At 40.1% G+C, this 22,704-nt stretch overlaps 1 protein-coding gene across 1 annotated transcript in view; it reads right to left on the bottom strand.

Annotated features, from left to right (window-relative positions):
* Window positions 1-21,358, bottom strand: part of Kiz (kizuna centrosomal protein) — a 97,178-nt gene extending 75,820 nt beyond the window's left edge. Inside the window, exons 1-4 of the mRNA XM_055602609.1 lie at window positions 21,327-21,358; window positions 19,432-19,494; window positions 16,793-16,955; window positions 9,102-9,182 (exon numbers count right to left, since the gene is read on the bottom strand). Of these exons, the coding sequence (XP_055458584.1) occupies window positions 9,102-9,182; window positions 16,793-16,955; window positions 19,432-19,494; window positions 21,327-21,358 (339 nt within the window). The remainder of the gene's footprint in view (window positions 1-9,101; window positions 9,183-16,792; window positions 16,956-19,431; window positions 19,495-21,326) is intronic.
* Between the last annotated feature and the right edge of the window lie 1,346 nt (window positions 21,359-22,704).

Here is a 22,704-nt window from a genome sequence, read left to right on the forward strand (position 1 = left end):
GAACTAAGCCAAATGCCAGAAACAACCTAAGATGTCCATCTTACAATGAGGAAAAGTAGTACATAATGAGATTTTACAGTAAAACTTCAGACCCAAAGGAAGTGAAAGCAATGCCCCTGTCAACAGAAGTTTGCTTCCAGCAAAGAGAAGCCACTGCTCACAACAGCGAGTAGTTCAGTGCTGTCTGATTCAGCCAAGCATGGCCAAAATTGCCAAAATACTGGGGTTATCCACAAACTCTAGGAACATACCAGTGAATGACAATATTAGATTTTAGGGGCCTGTGTTAAGTTAGGAGCTGTGATAAGAGCACACTTACTGCACATGAAAATGAAAGTTCACTGTGGGACATCCTTCACCAGAACCCAAACAGCCAACTCTTGAGCGTCTATAGAGACTCAAGAGGGAGTTCCCAAGTTTTTGGTTTGGTCTGTTGAATGTCCAGCTGGCACTGCTTATTTAATTGAAGTGATGTGTGAACACGTATGTGCACAGGTGTCTGAGAATTTAGAATCTGATACAATTTCAAACTTACAAAAAGTTGCAAGAATCATAGAAAAAAGTAGCCTAGCAATGTTGACCAACTGTTTGTATTTTCACCATTTCTTAGCCACTCTTCCCTGCTCTAACCACATGTGAGTGTGCACTTAGACATGTATTCTGGTTCTGTGTGTTTCCAAAGCTCATGAAGCACACTTTTTGTCCTGGTGGGTGGGCTTCATTATCATAATCAGGAAATTTAATCAGGATATAATTTTGTTCTCTATTTTGTAATTAATAGTTTTTGTCAATTGCCCAAATAATGTCCTTTATATCTAGTTACCTTAGTTCTAAGTTGAAGACTCAGTTTAAGCTCGTGTTTCCTGAGTCTCTATTAATCTGCAGCAGATGGCTAGTGTTTCTTTCTCATTCTTGACTTTGACATTTTTTAAGAATATAGGTTATCTGCCTGCATAGTGTCTCTCAATGTATTTGACTGATGTTTCCTTAAGATTTCATTTATACTCTTCATTTGTGTAGTATAATCACAAAAGAATGTTTCTACTTTGTAAGGAGCAAGAAGAATGAGGGTGGGAGGGGGTGGGCATTGACTGATTCCTAGCTTTCTTCCTAGTAAACAAAATAATTTGAGAATCAGCTCCCGTAAGTTGTCCTGACTCCTACATGTGCACCATGTTGTACGAAAGTCTACACACATAAACACATGCACATACAAATACTAAATAAATAATGTGGTCGAAATCAAATTTTAACATAAACTACTGGACTGGGCCCAGAGATATTAATAGAAAACCTGGCAAAAGTAAATGGAGTCAGAAGTTCACTTACTAGTAAACCACATTCCTGTTTTGCGTCCTAAGTATGCGTTCTGCCACTGCAGCATGAGCTGCTGACCATGGTGGGGACAGGGTGTGGGGCCAGAGGCCCTCCTCACACTGCTTCCGTAACATTTCTGCAAATCTTACAATTATATGCTGAGCACAACTGTGCATATTTTGTAATCCTAGCACTTGGATGGCAGAGGTAGGAAGACTACAAATTTGAGGCCGGTCTCACATATATTTATATTTGAAAAGAAAAATCTAGCAGTGAGAGTTCTAAATATACTTCTCTTGGATTCAGCAACTCTGTGTGGAAATTCATCTTAAGGAGCTAAACCTAACAGGAAACAAACAAACAAACAAACACTCCACTATGGAGACATAGTTCATATACATACAAAATCAGGAAGCCCTATGATATCAGCAAAATGAGGGACATGAAAGTAAAATAATGAGGAAAATGCTAAGATGTGGTGAATGAAAACCAACAAATAAACAAAGTTATACCTGAGGAAAGATCATTCTAAACACAGTAATAAAATGTACTTGTGTAAGACTATGTCAGAAATGTAATTATAGTTACTGTCCTATTCTTTCAATTTCACAAATTCAACTTGATTTGAACTTTTAAACCTGGTTTTATCAAAATATAACTTACATATTATAAAAGCTACCTTTTCAAAGTACACAATTGATCAGTTTATAGTATTCAGTGTTTTCACAGAATTATATAACCACTGCTATAATTTTAGAACCTTTTGTATCACTCCAAGAAGAAAGCCCAGAAAATCTCCCTCAATGCTTTCTACCCAGCTCAACACCTTGGCAACAGCTAATTTTTCTAACTTTATGTATTTGCCTATACTAAGCAATTTATATAGATGGAATTATACAGTATGTGATCTCTTTGACTTTTTTTTTTTGAACTTAGCATAATATTTTCAAGGTTCATTCATGGTGCAACATGTATCAGTATTTTCCTGTTCATGACTTAATCATGATATAGATATATCATATATATGATTTATATCTATATGTAATCTTATGTCATTTATATATATATGTATGCCATATTTTGTTTATCCTTTCAAGTCAGAAACATTTGCATTATTACTACTTTGGCTATTGAAAATGCTGCTGCTGTGAACTTCAGTACAAGATTTAGGGCAGATATGTTTTCAAGTCAATAGGTATGGAATTCATGGCTAACACAATCATTCTCTGTATTTAGGAGTTGCTAACCTGTTTCCTAAAGTGGCTGATATGTGTTTACACTCCTACCAGAAACTGTTTAAGCTTCCTTAACAAAACTGCAGGAGAAGCTTGTGGGTAACTGCCACTCGCTACAGGGTTAGTCACTGCTTGAACTGACTTAACATTCACAAAACAAAACACTCTGGTGAAAGACAGGTGATCTTCTGTTGGTTGGCAGCTCTCCCATTTGCTATCATCAGGTTCTAAGACAGATTTTTTTTCTTTTCTTTTAAAAATAATCAGGAAAACCTTAAGTTATGAGTCTTCTCAGAGCAGTTTCTGAGCAAGAAGAATTCCCAATTCCTGTGTTGTTAAGAGTGTACCAGCATTAGGCATTCAAAGGCTTCTAAGAGACAGCCATTACTGCCAAAAGGCGGCACATGCGTCAGTACTTAAGGACCTGACATAACGACTAGCTTGTCTGTGCCCTTCTATTGCTCTGTAGTTATAAACTGGCAGTAAATCCATCATCTGAGATTTCTGCTTTCTTCTTCTTTTTCCTGCCCCAGTTATCCATCTTCCACCTCTTAGAACTTGGGGGAGCTAGGGAGAATAAGAGCAAAGCAAATGAACACAGCTTACTGCTGACCAGAGGCTAACAGCTATTTTCACTGGGGGAGAGAAAAGGGACAGGCATACAGATATCAACAAGCTTAGAACTGATGTATGAACTACAGTTTCAAAGCAGATTAAGTCTTGGTCCTTATTCTATTAGAAAATGATGTATTTGTTCACATTGGTGTTTTGAAAACTGCTAGGAGCATTTTAATTTTTCTTAATGGATTTTCCCTCTATAGCCAGGGGAAGGAGAAGCAACAAGCTGAATGCAGAACAGAACAGGAGATGTCACAGCAAGCTTTCAGCTGCACACAGAACAGCTTTTCTAATGATGTAGTATTTTACTGAATATAAGCACATGAGATTTGTAGAGGATGCTAAGACAACAGAAAACAAAACAATGTGTGTTTTCTTCTGGAGCTTCCCTTGTGTCATGACAGAGGAGGAAAGATACCGTTTCCCACAAACACACCTGTCTTTGCTAAACCGCTCCTACTTCTCTTGCCCTTCTCATTCATGTTTTCACCTTCTTCCTCGCTCCACAAGACATTCCCCTGTAGCTAGGATTTTAAGTTTCCCACTTGTAAGAGCCTTTGCAACTTAACATGCTCTCACATACCCCACCACAGAGGTGAGCAAAGGAAGACGACTGTGTGGCAGAATCTTCCCACAGACGACGTTTGCATTATGGGAAAGAGATCCCTTCAAGAGTGGGCCTTTCCCATAATTTTCTCAAGCAAATTATTTTATACAGTAATTAAAAAGTGGGGTTGATGGACATATTAAGATTCTTGACTAAAATAAACTTTGAAAACAAAAAATATGTTTTGTTTTGTTTTTTTAAGACTCCAGATTAGTCGGTTCTTTTGGGGTCTGGATTGAGGCTATAGCACTCACCATTGTGGGACCTGGGGACAAGATACTTAATTTCTAGGGGCACTCACTTCCTGACTTTTGAAGTAAATAGTAAAATGCTTTAGATTTTGTAAGGTTGTTTGTAGATATGTATACTCACACACACACTCATACAGACCTGAACACAAATCCCTAAAATGAGAACAGAAATACAGTAAGACAATGCGATGTTAGTGATGATTAGAACCACACTTCCCTTTAGACACTTAGAAGGCACACGTAACAGGAGGCAAAATGCCAGTAGTGCAGGCTCCATGCAGCCTGCTACTGCCGATGAAACAGAGCACATCTCTCACATAGAGAGAACAGCCCTCTCCTTTGCTCTGAGCAGGCTAATAACACCTTCTCAGTCTGTGAGCTGAGAGAGAAGAGCATTTCCTACACAACCCTGAAAAACTGGATCTTTGTACCTACTTTGTCAAGGGCTTTGAATTTGTTTAAATAACTCAACCTTCTTGAGAAAGTACCATAATCGAGCATAGTTTCTAATTGTCTTCTGAATTACCAGCATATAAATTAAAAAGCCATGAAAAAAGCCGGGCCCGGTGGCATATACCTGTAATCCCAGCATGCTGGGAGGCAGAGGCAGGCAGATCTCTGTGAGTTCAAGGCCAGCCTGGTCTACAAAGTGAGTCCAGGACAGCGAAGGCTACACAGAGAAACCCTGTCCGAAAAAAAAAAAAAAAAAGTGTTGAGGATGACACTCAGTGGTAGAGGACTTGCAACACGTTTCTAGGAGCTGGTGTTCAGTCCTCAGCTGAAAAAAATAACAGAAAAGACCCCAAGCTGGACACAGAATGACTATGTTCTACCTGTCATAGCTCAGAGTCAGATGGCATCTTAACTTTGAGGATGACAGAAGGAAAGGTCACATCCTCACAAAGGGAAGTGCTCAGACTCATTCTGAAATGAGCCTGTATTTTCCATCTGAGCAATGGCTCAGAAAGCTGTTGGTGAGCGCAGCACTGCGAACTGCTAAGGCCTTTCTACACATCTGTTGGTAATAAGCTTTTCTGCTCATTTCCCACAGCAGTTGGAAGGGCCAGTCCCAAACTCCTGGGCCTCGTTAGCCTCTTACATGCCTGGTACTCTCCTACCCTACCTGTGCTCCTTGGCCGCTGAGCCTCTGCTCGTCTGTTGACAGCCACATAACAGTCCAGAAGCGGAGCCAGACACACAGCTCAGAGGCTAAGCTGGAGGACAAAAGTCTTCCTTCTCTTCCCCTAGGGCAGGGAACTTCTGAAACATGTTTTGTACAGTCTTCTGAAGGTCTCCAGTGGATCTGAGTGTCAGGTGCTACAGTGATAACCTATTCAATCATACACTCACTGGCTGCTTTCCCTTCTCTTTCACTTTCCTGCCTCCTGGATTGTGCTTCTGAGCCTACCTCTTGTAACTACTTGCAATAAATCCTTGTCTTGGTATTTGCTTCCAGAAGAGTCCCAAATTATTTGTTCTTTCAACAGGGGCACTTGAGCTTTAGGATTCCTTTCCCTGATCCCATGGCACTGATATCAGTTTCCCTTTCACAAACTGACTATTCCCTCAGCTCTTGGCTATGAACCTGACATTGCAGAGGCTGTGCTGGTTTTATGTACAGTGCTCAGATGCTGAGAACAGCAGTCACCCCTTGGGCAAGGAAGAACTGTCCTCACCCTCTAACACTGAGGCTCTGCCTCTCCTACAGCAAGGCTGCTCCCAGTAGCAGGTAGGTCGCCTCTGCTCGGATGAACTCAAGCTGGTGGCTAATGCTGCTACACACTCTATCATGTCCAGCAGGCTCACCTTGACCCTGGTGTATGTGCAGGCTTTCTCCATTCAAACATCTTCTTCTGTGCAACCAAGGCAACTGGAACCGTTTGGAGGTGGGCCCTGTGCTCACTCTGGTTCATTTTATTCAGCTGAACTTACAGAACCAAGACAGACCAATTCATTCCCAAGGTAAAAATGCAGCACCAAAAGCTTCTTTCATCTCACTGAGAATCTGTCCTAAGGAGCATTTTCCCCAAAGTATGCTGGAAGGCATTATTGCAAAATGGCCTGGTTTGAATTTTAGCTCCATGTGTATAGCCGGGGGAAGTTAACTAACCTTCTTTAGCCTTACTCTAAAATGGGACAACAACCACATCCAGCACCAGGGCAGCACCCAGCATAGCGGAAGAGCATGACTGCTGTAAGAAGTGGGAGTAGCAACCTGCAGGGCTGTCATCCCACGATCCCTACAACAGCAGAGGTGGCACTCCCAAATAACCGTCAGTCCTGTGATGAGCGTCTCTGGTCCCACGCAGTTCTCTAGCCCTGCAGAGTCCTTTCAATTTCTGATTTTCCTACCTCTACCTCCCAGGTACAGGAGTTACAAGTGTGTGCCACACCTGATTTATAGGACACTGATAGACTGAAACCAGAGACGTATGCATGCTGGAAAGCACTCTAACTGCGCTACACCCCTAAAGCCATCTTTTTTATGATATAGCCTTATAGCTTTGATCTAGCCTCTCTCCTCCATCAATGATTTCTTCTGCAATGGCTACCCTAATAGCTTTCATTCTTGGCCTGATCCTGACCCTGATTTCCAGGCCTGCTTCAGTCCAGTGATATAACCAGTCTATACTTCTTTATCTGCCCCAGCACACACTAGTACGTACACAGGCACACATTACTGTTCCAGGCGGAAAGCTCGGTTCTTGAACAGAGAGTCTTGGTTATGGGTACCTGGATTTCACGATACACCTGTCCAAGTTCATTTTCTAGTGTATCCCACAATCTCTTTGGATTTCAGCCTGATTAAGCTGAAGGTCATTACCTCCTAGCTTCCCTATCCTACCCCTTTATCAGCAATGCTACCACTCCCAACAGTGCATACTGCCGAAGAGACCACTGTCCTGCTCATCCTTCAGGGCCTGCCAAGCACCATTTCCTCTAGAAGGGCTTGTGCATGCACTGCAGAGGAGGCAGCCTCACCTCCTTCCTACAGCTCAAGTTCATCCTCGTAACTAACCAGCACTTACTGCACACTTCCCTGAGTCTCAGAAAGACGCTGCTCTGTGAGAAGAACCTCACAAGCAGGAATTAAGACATTCTTAAAGAGGCCTACTGTGGCTTGTCAAACAGAATACTTGCACAACTATACTATGCATTAGAAAGTCCCAGATACCAGTGAGTGGGCACAGAGACAGATTCCTATGACTGCCTAATGAGGGAGAGAGAGCTAGGATTCCAATCAAAAGACAACATAATTCATAAGATAAGGACTCATTCAGGAATTAGCATTTAATGAGGATTAACTAAGCCATGATTTTGCTACAATGTGTTTACCTTTTAATTGATTAGCTATCAAGGGAAAATTAGAAAAGGCAAGATACAAATTCCTCAAAATGTTATCTAATTGATTCTTATTACAACCAATAGTCAAAGCTTTTGAGGAGATGACAGCTTTCAGTACAAAGAAAATACCCTGTTGTAATTATCAAGTGGAAACTCCATAACGATAGGCAAGGTAAAGAGACAGTAGTGCAAATGGAGGGTAGGGTGGTTCTCTCCCATTTTACTTAAGTGTCATTGATACAGCCATACTAAGAATGTGTCTATCAGAAACAACAGAGAACGGACAAACTGCAACATGTCTATCAAGAACAGCAGAAAAAGAACAAACTGGCTTGTAGATTAAAAGTACGTCAATTATTTCCTGACCAAATGTCAAACAGAAACTGTCAGTCTGGTCGGGAAAGTCTATCACATCACACCACATTTGCCCTACATCTAATGTTGTATAAATCACTTATCATTAAAGGCCTTTACATACACACACACACACACACATACACACACACATATCAAGGTTGCTGGTGCTTGGTGTTTTGCATCATACTGTTTAAAGAATACTCTAAATTCTAGCTTTTTAACTTTTTAATCTATGAGAAAAGAAAACTAAAACTTCCTGTAAACTCAGATTAATGCCTGCTAATGCAAGGAAGAAAGGCACACTAAAACCTTCCTCCTACCATAAAAACAAAATAGTGTGGCCTCTGTTTCTTTTCTGATAAGAGTCTTAAATACCAAACAGTTAACTGCATAATAACATTTACTGGCAGCCAGGCAGCCTGCTTAGCAGATATATAAAGCAGGTAAAAGGAGAAAAAGTTAATTTCTTGGCTGAATGATTCCATCGGTAGCTATAGGGCAAACCTGAAAGTCTTTTAGTAAAGTAGCAGTTGATTCTTCTATCAATCTGTAGCACACATACTCTTCCAAGGAAAGCATTAAATATGAAAATCATATCCCGTTATCATCTGTTTCCAGCTTTCAGCCCAGTAAGCTTTTCTTAATGAATGCTGCAGCCTAAGGAACAAGCACGCTGTTGGCTTCTCTGAATAATGGAGTGATGCTACCATTTTTGCTTATTACAATATCGACTGGCTGAGGGGGTTTCACACCTAGTCACAAGTGACTACTCTTGCCAGCATGCTCCAAGTTATTACAAGATGTTTTTAGACATTTCATCTAAAAGAGCTTTACTGCTTTTAGTGAAGAAAAACATCTATGGTCTTGAGCAGAATCATTTATATGGAGATAGGCGGAAGGATTAGAAGCCTGTATTACAGCAGATACATAGCGGAATTTATTTAAGAATTCCTTGCCGGTCTTTTTGTCTATTGCTTAGATATGCAATCTTTTCTTTCCACTTTGTCTGTGAGAAGGTTCAAATGTACAAAATTATATATACAAAGGAAAGAATCAAAGCACCATACTTAGTTTATTTTCATCTAAAACATTTCTCAATCCAATAAAAAGTAGCTACAAAACACTAATGATGAAAATACAATTTACCTTCTGCAACCCTGAGGTTTTTTGAAATCTTAAGTCCAAGTAACTGTTGTTTGGCAAATTTAATTAAATCAGACATTAAAACAATATCCTATAAGCAAAATTATCTAGATAATCATGGTTCTATCAAAAAATCTTTATAGTAAGATTATTTTATTTAAAAATCTCAACATACAAGGCTTCTAAATATTGTCTAGAAACATAAAATTCATCGCTTTATTGTGCTACCTTTGCTCTGTCTTCGTCTTTTGTTCCCATGTTGTCTTTCAACAGTAAGCGGATCCTCTTCATTTCAGCCTCATATTCAATCTAAATATAAACAAAGTTTGATTTTGTGGTAGATGCTATTACAAGTAAAACTCCCCTATATCTTGCCATCTTTGCAACATAAAACAATAGAGAAAAAAAGCTGACACTGCCAAGAGCTTCAGCTTATCTTAGAAAACAGGCAGCTTCACAAACAATATGTACCAAAGTTGAACTCCACAAAACATTACATACATTTTAAAGGAAAACAAGGCTTAATGGATTTTTTTCTTAGTTTCTCATCTGTTTATGGAATAAGACCTCAACACGGACAGACATACATACACACAACAATATCTTGGTATTTTCTTTAAGCTATCAAGAAAATCTAGTTACTTGATTATAAAAGTTAGACATTAGGTATCTATTTTTAAAGCTTAAAAAAGAGAAAAATAAATCCTAAGATTTGTTACTATACATTAAACCTTAAATTATCATGATCCACAAAGTCACAGCAAATTCGGTATACTATTTGCTAGATCATCAATTTCAGTTTTCTTTTCTAGGAGTAGTAACCAGGCCATCAGAATCAAGCTTGCTTGAGCATCAGTAACTTCACCAAGATGTCTACATCGTTACCTCACTATAACTGATGAAAATGATTCAATCAGAAAATGTCTTTCTCTAAAATGAACAGCATGAAAAGTACTTTGATTCAGTATATTACTACTTAACACTTTAAAAAGCCGCTGATTGCGGCCCATCGCAGATAAGTATCAGGACGTTTCTGCATTAAGCGGTGAGACAATTAGAAACCTACCTATGAGATAATGGATAAAAGGCTGCTTCCTTAGCTCTTAGCCTGAACAGAAAATAGGTCTAAAATTGGTTTTAGCAGACCAAAAAAAAAAAAAAAAAAAAAAAAAAAGTGTAAGTAACAATAACCCAAGCTGAACGTTTACCTCAACATTTTAAAAGCTATTATGCATTTTTGCATTTTTAATAACATGGAGGGACTTTTTCTTCTAACAGGTGCTATTAGCATGACAGAGGATAGCAATGATCAAATAGATATGTAGCTAAAGTTTTCATAAAACAAGGGCAAATGATATAATCAGATGATAAAGTAAACAAAAATCATGGAATAAGGCAGTTACCATAATACAGTTTACATGTTTCTGCTCTGTTTGTACACCTCTGAACTCAGACATACTCAGTTCCTAAGTCCAAAAGCTTTAAATACTTGTTAGATACCAGGAAAAATATCTTAAATGGGACAGGAGATGGATTACAATAAAGACTAAAGACATAAAATATAAACACATAAAATTGCCCCCTGTTATATGTGTGTGCATATATATATATGGTTATGGTCAGTGAGTACCAGACCAGACTGGTTGTTGGGGCATCATTTCAGAGCCACTTCCCAAACACAGAGCACCTTCTCACAAAAGCAAAAGTGTTTTATTCAATTTATTATGTTGAAGCATAATGCAAATGATAACTGCATAAGGGCTTCAAGAGAACAGGAAGAAATGTAACCTCAAAAGCCTGATCTAGATTGTTCTCAATACACACTTGAAAATGTTACTGAACTACAGTACTCTTTCTAAATTATGGATCAAAGAAAAAATGTTTAATAAATTTTGAAACCAGAGTTGTGCTACCATAAATTTATACATAATTACCTGATGTTCTGAATGCTAGAACATTTGCAAGCACAGGGCTCCCTAGTTTCACCTTCTCTCCAGCAGCAGTTAAGCAAAGAATTCTGCTACTTTTAAGAGTTCAGTCAGGAGGGATGCACACCAGCACATCGTAGGCCTCTGGGGAAGGCAGAGGCAGGAGGATGGTGAATCCACATGTGGCTGGGCTACACAACAAGACTTGTCTTGAAACATTTTTTTTTTTAATTTTTAAAGTTTGTTTCTAAAATATTATACAGATTAATTTTCCCAAGACTGTTCTTGCTAAAAATGTCTAAGGTGACAAAATGCCTAATGTGATGTCAGAAGAAGTAACCTTTTTTGCATCTTTAACCTCCAGTAGTCACTCTCTTGCTTCATTCCTTATCTCTTATCTGACAGGCCCTTAAGTGTTTTTTTCCTGTTTCTTTAAAACATCAGGGCTTGGACTATATCCTATCTCTGTAGCGTAGACTCCTCTAGTCTTCATTTCCTTTCTGACACATGGACTTTTCATGGTTAGCTTTACTGATCTGAGGGGCAAGGCACCTCTTGTTCCAGCAGCATCACCGAGTCTAGAATCCCTAGGTTGGCCCCTTCACCATTTCCCCCAGCCTGAGAGACCGTTTTAATAAACAAACAGTACTGAGTTAAGCCCTGTGCTAACACACTCTCTCGGGGACTGTGCAGCTTCCTGACACTGGTGATGCTGTTCACCCAAACTTAAGAGGACCTCTCCGTTCACATCCTCATGTCAAGCATTGATTTCAACTGAATCGCTAGGAGCTGCTAACAACAAGCTGGACCATGCCATGAGGAGACAGGTATTCGTACAGATAGTTCACGTTTCTGGGTATCTCTCCACACTCATGACACATGTCCCTTCTCCCCACACTTCCTCTGTATTCTCATTTCACTCCTTCAGCTTCCCTTCCCCAAACTGCTGCTTGCCCGACCACCACCAATCTTTTCCCTACTACTTTCTTTCTTCCCTGGTTTCTAGAATTGCACAGCTGGTTCTCAGTTACAGACTGGGGGGTCAGGTGAATGAAACAGATGGTTAAGACGAGCAGCCCCACTTCCACATGCTGTAACTGAAGATGGGCACAGCGACAGCTTGTTCAATTTGACTCTCAGGTAAATCTTTGGCTTTCTCTCCCCCTAATTTTTCCAGTACTTTCCCCTAGATAGTGGAATCTCACTAGAAGACATGCCTTACACAACTCAAGAACAGACACTGAGGTGTTGAAAAATGAGATTTGCCCCTTCAGATCATAGCTTGCCTACAGTATTTGTCACATGCTTAGTAGCAATCTGAATAAGCACTCAAAAGATTTGTTCTCAAGTGCTATCCCTCTTCAACATATTACCTTATGAAAATTGTCCAGGAAAATCAGCTCTGTACAATGAGATTATATCTTTGGAATGACTTGCTATTAAACATAAATGCTTTGTAGGAAGGTACACATCGGATATAATTAACACTACATTAGTTCTTACCTAGGTAGTTACAAATCATAAGAGAACCGGTCCAAAAATATGCAAGACTTAATTTGCACTCAAGTCTCAGTGCTTACTGAGTATTTACTATGAATGACATTCTGGGTAGGAAACAGCACTGAAATACTAAGACAGAAAACCACAGTAGAAAAAAAAAAGATGGATAAAAAATTATAAAAAAAAAAAAAACCATGAAGGAAGTACAGAGATAAAACAGACTTAAGGCAGGACAAAAAACAAAAAAAACCACACACACACACACAAACAACAACAACAAAAAAACCAAAGGCATGTGTGAGATAATGTGGGACATGGAAGAAAATGCAATTTGTTCAGCAGGTTAAAGCACTGTGGGTATGTGTGACCATGAGAAAGTGCGAACATGTCAAGCGGAAAAAGATGCAGAGAAACAGTGGGAAGATAGATACAGAGACGGGAGAGGGAGCAAAGGTAGTGGGTAGAACAGATGGGGAGAGAGGACATGTGTATGTGTATGTAAGCGGGGGGAGTGGGGGGCTACATCACAGGCTGAGGCCAGAAGCAGTGAGCAAGCAGAGCCCAGCTCCTAAAACCTAGGCTACCATCTCAGGCTGAAGGCAGACATTGCACGTGAGTCTTGCCCTGGTGATGACCCTTCCTGAATTCTCTGACATGAGTGTGGGAGGCTGTGCATATCTTAGCAAATAAATACTCCATATATGTCTCTGGAACCTTCCTTGGTGCTCCACAGTTCCAGTATCTAAGTATCTGTCTAGGGCTTCTCAAAACCCCAGGAGGCTTTCCTGTCTCTAGGAGTCTGAGACTAATTGTCCAGCATCTGCCCATCAGTTCTCACCTCAAACTGCTCCAGAGCCACTGCAGAAAATCATAACCTGAGCCATTAGATCAGCTCATTCTCTTTCAGCTTTTAGGCCATTCTAAAAGACTTTAGCTTTCTATATACAATAAGGTGGGCTTATCTCTACAAAGGAGGAGAAACTAACGGAATGCAACTTAAGAAAAACCTCCACCTCTCAAAAAAAAAAAAAAAAAACAAAAAAAACAAAACAAAACTGCTTTAACTTATTTTCCTTCTTGGAATTCTTCTGATTTGAAGTTCATGCATACTAACTATGCTCTGTTTAAGGACAAACTCTGTAGCATTTGGAGTTGTAGGCAATGCCCTCGGGACATCTTTCTCTTTAAGTAATTTGCCTAAGGTCCTCAGCCAAGGAGGTAAAGATCTGTTATCAATGAACAGATGGCTCTGTCATACCTACGGCCAAGCTGGGGACTGGCAAAAAAGACCAACATCTCCCATAACAAACCTCTGCTTACAGCTGAATTAACGGTATCACTCGCTGAGTTTCTGACATTAGTGTTGGGGTCAGTGGCATATGGCAAGCATGCAGCTTTGGATTCAGGGTGACTGATAAATCCCAGTGCTAAGTGGCTCTCATATAGTTCTTCCAAACGTAGCTACATGGTCTATTCTTTTAGTGATCAACAGAATTGTTTCAAAAAAGGACTTCTTATCCAAAATTCAAATCAACATAATCTATGTGATTTCTAAAATATATTGTAAGTAAAACTTTCCATATTCTTATATAGTTTGCTGTTCTTTTCTGAAAAATGGTGCCCTATGCTGATATTCTTTCCTAACACATTTCACAAGTTTTTAAAACATATCTGTTATTAACAAAAACTCTCAATATAATCTTAAGAAAGAAGGGGGAGATAGAAAGACCTGGTGGAGACAGGAGCTCCACAAGGAGAGCAACAGAACCAGGAGTCTTTTCTGAGACTGATACTCCAACCAAGGACCTTTCATGGAAATAACCTAGAACCCCTGCACAGATGTAGCCCAGGGCAGCTCAGTCTCCAAGTATGTTCCCTAGTAAGGGGAACGGAGGCTGTCTCTGACATGAACTCAGTGGCTGGCTCTTTGATCACTTTCCCCTGGTGGGGAGCAGCCTTATCAGGCCACAAAAGGAGATGATGCAACCAGACTTGATGAGACCTGATAGGCTAGGGTCAGATGGAAGGAGAGGAGGACCTACCCTATCAGTGGACTGGGGGAGGGACATGGGAGAAGAAGAGGGAGACATTGGGAAGGGATGAGGGAGGGGGCTACAGCTGGGATACAAAGTGAATAAATTGTAATAAATAAAAAAATAAAAGTATTGTAGCCATACAAAAAGAATAAAAAGAAAAAATATAGAGATTTATAAGATTGCAAATCTTTCCTTCTACAATTGATTATAAGAAGAAATCAATAATGGGATAAGGCCACAATATAAAAATAAGAGGGAATTTTCTATTGTTTCCTTTATCCCTTGTTTGTCCACTGCTTTACTTTCTATGTGAAATCTCTGAATAGTTTACAGTGTGGATAATGGCAACTGCTTCTCAACCTTAAGCATTTGGCTGGAATACTAAGAGGAAAACTTGCTAAAGCTTAAACACAGCTAATCCCAGAACTTGGATTCTTCAACTCTGCTCTCTGCTTAAACTCCTTAGGTAAAAGGCTATGTCTGTCTGAGGCAGAGAAGACCAAGGCATACTTATAGCATCTTGCTCTGCCCCAAAGGAAAAAAGGCTCAGAATCCAAAGGGTCATACAGAAAGGACACAGGAGCCATCTAAGGACTCCCAGTGGCTGCAAGTGTAGCTCAGTATGTGCTGAGCATGTTTAAGGTACTAGTTTCAATCCCCAATGCCAAAAATAGAGTTCTACTGGCTCTGTTTAGAAGAACAGAAACAAAAATAAATCTTGATAATATACTAATTAAATAAACATTCATGCTATTGAAAAAGAGGAAGGGGGGCTGGAGAGATGGCTCAGAGGTTAAGAGCACTGGCTGCTCTTCCAGAGGTCCCGAGTTCAATTCCCAGCAACCACATGGTAGCTTATAACCATCTATAATGAGATCTGATGCCCTGCAGGCATACATGCAGGTAGAACACTGTACACATAACAAATAAATCTTTATTAAAGAAAAAAAAGAGGGAGGGGCAAGGAAAAAAATTCCTCTTTGTTACAGAAGAAAGTCAGTTAATGGAAGATACAATTGAAAAATTGCCACTCTGACAACCTCCATTACAATAATTCTCTCAGGAAGACTCATGCACAGATCTGCAAAGAGTAGGCAAACGGCTGGTGAAGAACATGATCTTCCAGCGATGCCATCACTCCACAGAGTGGAAAGAGGGTAAGGAACCTTAAAACAGGCCTCTGGAGATCACCATCTTACCCAACAGCTCAGAGACTGACTTACTCCTGTGGGACTACTTGACACCAGGGACTCCTTCACTGGACATGGCAGGAGGCATGCTTCACCTGTGACTATTAACTCAGATCAACTAAACTGCAGCACAGTGTCAAGCCACATCATCAGGGCCTGACAGCCGCGTACGGATGGCTAGTCGATGCCGTATCAGAGAACACTGCATAGACACAGAGCATTCTCAGCACTGTAGGAAGTTCTGCCAGGCAGTGCTAGTCTAAACCACATTTCCAGTGCATGGGGGATGGGGGAGGCAGTGGGGGCAGATCCTGGAACAGGAAACCATAACTTGAATTCCAAGTGACCAGCAACTGGCTGACTTCCTCAAAAGAGCCAATGCCATTGAAAACAATAAAAACATTTGAAATTAGATTAAAACAGACTTTAAAGGTCACAGTGATAACATATATCTCAAATAACAAGTAAACTCTAGTGGGTTCCCCTTTTAAAAGAACTGGATAATTGTGAGTAGCAGCTGAGTATGAAATGATACTGTGGATTATTTAGTTTTACGGATGATAACATGAATCTGTACAGGAGACTGCCTTTGTGCTTAAGAGCATAGGAGAAGTGTCATGATGTCAGCAGGGGACTTTGCTTAGAAAGGAAAGCCCACCTGTGCATACAAAGCAAATACAACAAATAATCATAACTATTGCATCTAGTGGAGAATGTGTGTCCATTAAAAAAAGTCCTCCCATTTTTCTGTAAATTTGAAATTTTTGCAATACAATTAGGCTAGAGCACAAGGGGAAAAACACTCAAACAACTTCTCTCAGTATTTTGTTGGGCTAACCCAGGTAACAACCTTTGCCATTGCAAACAGCAAGGAAGAAATTTGAGTATCTGGCCTTGCAACCTTGAAACATGCAGAACATCATATAGGCACGTACTGCAAGGACTAAGGTGCCGGAATAAAAGGGAGCCTTGAAAGCCGTCAGTGTGGCACAGAACCCAGAAGGGACATTTCTACTCTTAGTGCTCCCCAGCCCTAGTGGACTCGACCTAAAGAGACCAGCCAAGACCAAAAAGATGAAAAACAGAAACAAACAAGCAAAAAACAAGGACTTACTCTAAAGAGGGAATCAGTTTCCAAAAGGACCCTGATTGCTGCTTAAACTTCACACATTCTACCAACAAATCGCCCTGTTTAGACTGAAAGTGCTGCCTGCCACCGCTCTGGAAAAGCTTTCCAAAACACACTGTAGAAAACAAGGTGTTACCTTCAATCTTTGAAGCTTCTCTGTATTTACGGTCAACTGTTCAACATAAGCCTGGACACGCTCGAACTTCTGTAAATAACCTTGGTTTCGAACATGAGCCCTCCTTTCAGATTCACATATTTCCTTCAGGTATTTCTTTAGTTTTGTGCACTTCAGCTTAGCTCTTTAAAAACAAAAAAAGTAGCTCTTTAGTAACAGAAATCAAATTTAATAAAATTAAGATCTATAGACCAGCCTGACTGCAAAGAGATCAGCCTGCCTCTGCCTTCTGAGTGCTGGGATTAAAAGCGTGCATTGCCATGCCACGCTTTGGATTTATTTCTTGAACTGAAATATGGTTTCAAGAGTGGCGTCTCAGCCATATTCATATGCAGAAACAACCTATGGGCAGCATTTATATGTCAGACAATTCCTAAATTAATTGCACATACATAATCAAACCATAAACTTTAGTCCATAAAATTAACAAAATTTGAAATCTTAAATACAAAAACTGAGCCAGGTGTGGTAGTGCATACCTGTAATCCCAGCACTTGTGGAGGTAGAAGGAGGAGAGCTCCATGAATTTGAGGCCAGCCTGGACTACAAAGTGAGTCCAGGACAGCCAAGGCTACACAGAGAAACCCTGTCTCAAAACAAAAACAAAACAAAAGATAAAATACAAAAACTTTCACTTAAATAATGTAAAAATGTATTAGACATTACAACAACATATTACTAAAATATGTTTATATAATAATATATAAATTCTGTGAAAACCTTTGGAGACTCTTACCCAAGTTGTAATACTAAAAGACATACTAGACAGCTCAAAGTACACAACTTTTTCTTCTCATAGCCAATATGCTAATTTCCTTCCTCCTTCACAACTATCTGAACCACAAATGAGCACTTATTATGGAACATTTATATTATTGATCCAATATGATATTTTATATTATCTCATCCACATAAATAATTTACTTTTCCAGTAGATTTTTGAAGGTGCTGGGAATTTCCAAAATTAGTCAGTAACATCTTTTTTTAAATGTTATTATTTATAGTTCTGCCTGCATATGTTCCTGCACACCAGAAGAGGGCACCAGAGCTCATTATGGGTGGTTGTGAGCTACCATGCGGGTGCTGGGAATTGAACTCAGGACCTTTGGAAGAACAGACAGTGCTCTTAATTCTGAGCCATCTCTTCAACCCCAGTAACAGATCTTAAACCTCTACTTTTATGCCATCAAGTTTTAAGAAATCCTCCCTCTATCTTTGGGGCCAGGGGGAGGAGGGGAGTGTTTATATATGAGTGTGAAGTCAGAGGACACCCTCACGTGCCAGTCCCCACCTTGTTTGAGACAGTCTCCTGCTGTTCACCACCACTTACACCACACGAGCTGGCCCAGATTCTGGGGTAGCTCTGGTCTCTGCCTACCATCTCCATGTGTCCCACCACGTGTGGCTTTATGTGCACTGAGAATCTGAACTCAGGTCCTCAGGCTTACAGAGCCAGAACTTATGTGCTGAGCCATCTCCCCAGCCCAGAAGATTCTTTATCATGCTAATGATACTGGGCTTTAACTTGGTTGGCTGCCTTCATTTTTCCTTCTGGATAAAACAATCTGCCACTGTTTTTACTGCCCATACCTACAATTTTAAAACAAATGACAGTAATGGAGGAAGACGCTGACATACTTTGACCTAGGTACTTAGTAAAGCTGGTTAGTAACCATGCTTTCTCCATCCAAATTCTAGTCCTCATTCGTGGCTATTCTTGCTAAACCTGGTCATGGAAGTCATCCATGCATCCACGCAATCATCCCTATACTTAGCTGTGCAAGTATGAAAACTGTCTAGCTACAGTTAACAGGAAGACAAACAGGTAATTACAGCATGACGAATACTATGAGGAAAAGTAAAAGGAACCTTTCAAAACAACCTGCTGCCCTAACTGAGAAAAACAAGGCAGTCCTCTTAGGGGCGACAGTTTTTGAGGAAAGGGCGGAAAGATGGATAAAAGCTAAGAGATCAGCTGTAAGAATTACATGCCTCACTGCAAAAGCCAAAAATGTTTAAATAAAAATAAAAAAGGCAGCCTGGTGCTGTGCATGCCTTCATACCAGCACTTAGAGGCAGAGTCAGGCAGATCTCTGAGTTTAAGGCCAGCCTGCTCTATAGAGTGAGTTCCAGGACAGCCAGAACTACATGGAGAAGAAACCCTGCCTCGAAAACCAAGAGAAACAAACACACAAACAAAAAACCCACACAACCAAAAAGACTATACTATCTTATTTTAAAGTATTTATGCAAAACTATATTTCTGAACTAACACAAAAACTAAATAATAAAAATAAAATATTTATTAACTGTAATATAAAACTATAGCATTTACTTCAAATTAGCATACGTGAAAAATCAAAGACTAATAAAAATATTTCAACTACAGAAACTATGACATTAAAGTAGGGGTTAATTTTCTTTCCTGTTTTGAAACAGGGTCTCTATATAGCCCTAGAAGGCCTAGAACACACTCTATAGTCCAGGTTGACCTCAAACACACAGAGATCTGCCTGCTGCTGTCTCCAGAGCACTGGGATTAACGGCCACCACACATAGTTACAGGTATTACGTTTTGACTAACAGCTGTCATCTCTTACCTGTACTTATCAGACTTGTTGTATTCATAAAGCTGGTTTTCCAGGACCAGTCTCTTCTTTTCACTGTAATAAAAATAAAAAAGTCACTATATTGTATAAGCTAATGGAGTTAGACCATGGTGTTCTCTGAAATGACACTTTTGTGAGACTGTCCCATCCATCTAGTTAAAAAAAGGGAGAAAGGGGCTGGAGAGATGGCTCAGTGGTTAAGAGCACTGACTACTCTTCCAAAGCACCCAGGTTCAATTCCCAGCACCCACATGGCAACTCACAACTGTCTGGAATGGATCTGATGCCTTTACCCTAATGCACATAAAATAAGAATTAAATAAATTATTTAAAAAAAGAGAGACAATGCCATGGGTGGCTGAAACAAAGAGCTATCACCAAGCAAAGAGGAGAAACAAAGGGAAAACTGATATGAAGTAAAAACTCAAGATTCTTGACATCAGCAGAACACTGCACAGTACGTGCCTATAAATCTGTGCAAGAAGTTCAGGACGATGTGGCCAGCCTGGGGTACACAGTGAAAAACCTATCTGAAAAACAAAAACTGACAAGCATTCTCAAAGTAAAAAAAAAAAAATGTTTGAGGCTAGCCAGAGACACATCAGACCTTGTCTCAAAAAGCAAGCAAACAAACAAAAGACTGAAAAGAATAAAAGTAAAAAGGACATGGTAGATTTATTTCCCCATTAGAAATCTGTATTGAGATCTTGATTATTAAATCTTCAAGGGTTTTATAACCAACTAGTACTTGACTCATGAAAATGAATGACTAGATGGTACCGAAAAGCTGTGCTTAAGTTACAAGGACAGAAAGATCCTTTAAGTGCACCTAGGATGCTATGTCGCCATGGTGTTACTGTCGAGACTAAATGCTGAAATTTGATCATGAGGAATCAGCTAACAGACCCAGCTTGGGGGTCACCATCTAGAAAACATGTTATTGTCAGGAACAAAAAAAAAATCATTGCAAGAAGAGGCATGGCACTCCAAATGAAAACCATGTTTCCCACTAAAACTCTACACCAGAAAGAAAAGAGGCTTTTCTAGGACAAGGGCTGTCTGGCCTGAGTGTGCAGACGGACACAGAGAGACTGCAGGGTAACCGGGACAGCTGCACTGTGGCCATAGAGAAGAGCATTGTCTTTTGTAAGTATATTGAAGACTTCAGTTACGAGGACCACCATATCTGCAGTTTCAAATATTTCAGAGAAGAGCAGTCCCTTTAGATAGGTGTATGGGAAGAGTAGCCGAAAATATGATATCACTGGGACTTCAAGAGAATCTGGGTGAAGGAAATGCTGTGTCTGTCCCATGTTTGCAACTCCGCTGTAAGTTTGGTTTTATTTTAGCATAATTTTAAAAATGAATCTGCAGTATCTAGTGAAAAGGGGCCAGTTTCTTTGAAACTCCATCACCCCAGAAATTTCAAGTTCTTTTTAGTAATGGTGTAACGTGCTTTGTTCTCTCAGTTTCATCGTCTGTGGATGCAGACACCTGCTGGTCACACTTCCTCTCCCCTAACACTTTATATCTTAGCAACCACAGACACATTGTGACTCCCTTCCATGTAAAAATGGTGCTGATCTTGTCAATGCCTCACCCAACTCCCTCCTCCATGCTGCTCCATCTCCCAATGGTTAATCCTTCATGTGTTTAAACCTAAGGCCTGAAAACTGGATATCTACCTGAATGAAGTCGGAAGGAAAGCTTATTGGTAGGCTAACCATGTAATGCCTACAGATCAAATCTTTGTGTCAGAATCTCTGAAATGGCAAGATCTGAGATGCTTTCATAGCCCATGCTTCAGTCACTGGGACCCATCCGCTGGGTTTTCACAGCTGGGCTGTTCTTACAAGGCTGAATTTTCTTCATTTTAAGGCACTTACTCTATTTGTGCCTCAATACTACAATTTTCCATCGCCCTCAACTCTACTCAGCTAGTATCTCAGTGTCAATTCTGGGCCATTATGATATGTTTACCCTGAATCAATATCACCATTGAAAATACCTGGGGCTGGTTAATGGACCTTTCAGAGGATGTTTTTATATACAGTAATTGTTAAGCGTCAGTCCCACTTATATGTTTCTACCACACTTGTGGGCACTATACACACTCTAGCATGTACTCCATTAGACTCTTTTAGATTCAATTACTGACTTTCAGGACAATGCAGAGAAAGCACTACATACACATAGAAAAACATTCAAGCTATAAATTTACACCTATGTGTGAATACAGAGAAAATGGCTGGGGTTCAAAACACAACAGTTTCAAAGGAAAAGCTCAACTATGAGATCAACTAACATTTCAATGGCTGCCTCTAAAAAGGCCGAGACGGGAGAACTGTGTTCATTGGAGCTGTTAATCTCTGCTTCCTCAAAGTTTCCAAACTGATAAAGCATTTCTGACTGCTATCAATTAGCAATATTTCAGATGACCACAGACTTGTAAGAGACAGTGGTCCCTATGCTGAGACTGGCTTTTAATTTTAAAATGTGTGGGTGTGTGTGGGTATGTGTGCGGCCACGCAGCCACAGCCAGAGAGTAACTTTCATGAGTCGGTTCTCTCCTCCCACCTTGTGGATCTGGGGGTCAAACTCAGGTCACTAAGTTTGGAAGCATGTACCTCTATTTCCTGACCCATTTCACCAGCCCAAGCTTAAAAAAAAAAAAAAATGGTGAGTCCTTATTTCACATATTAATCTAGTCCCCATGTTCTAATGAAGAACCAAGATTCAAAAAGGCCAGATGATCCTTTATTCTTCAAGGTCTCACAACTTGTCATGGGCACTCATGTTCCCATGTTTAAAAGGAACTCTTCTTCTCCTGGTTCAATTGATGTCTGGGAGGCTTACTGCCTCGGCCCAGTCCTGGAAGCTTCTAGCCTCTACCATCTAACCTAAGCCTAAAATGTTTTCAACCTCTGAGACTTAGACTTACTGCTTAATAAACTCGCCCTTTCTCGTACTTACTGAGCTCTGGGCTGACTGGTTCAAGCCAGCTGTTGTGGCTCAAACTCCTCTCCCAGCTGACTTATTCAACCTGGCTTTTCTCTCAGCCTCTGAATTGCTCTGCTTGACCTCAAACTAACTCCAGAGATCTACTCTAATCTCCTGGCTCCTCTTCATTTTCTGGCTTATTCCGTCTTCAACTGAGTTCTCTCTCCGCACCCCATCTCTCTGTTACTGTCCCAGTAAAACTGCCTCTTCTCTCTCACTGACCGTAAGGTAGCTTCCCTTTTTTCTCTTTTTTCATTTTTTTTT

This window comes from Psammomys obesus, unplaced genomic scaffold, assembly GCF_907164565.1.
Source record: "Psammomys obesus unplaced genomic scaffold, mPsaObe1.curated_primary_1811, whole genome shotgun sequence".
NCBI lineage: Eukaryota > Metazoa > Chordata > Mammalia > Rodentia > Muridae > Psammomys > Psammomys obesus.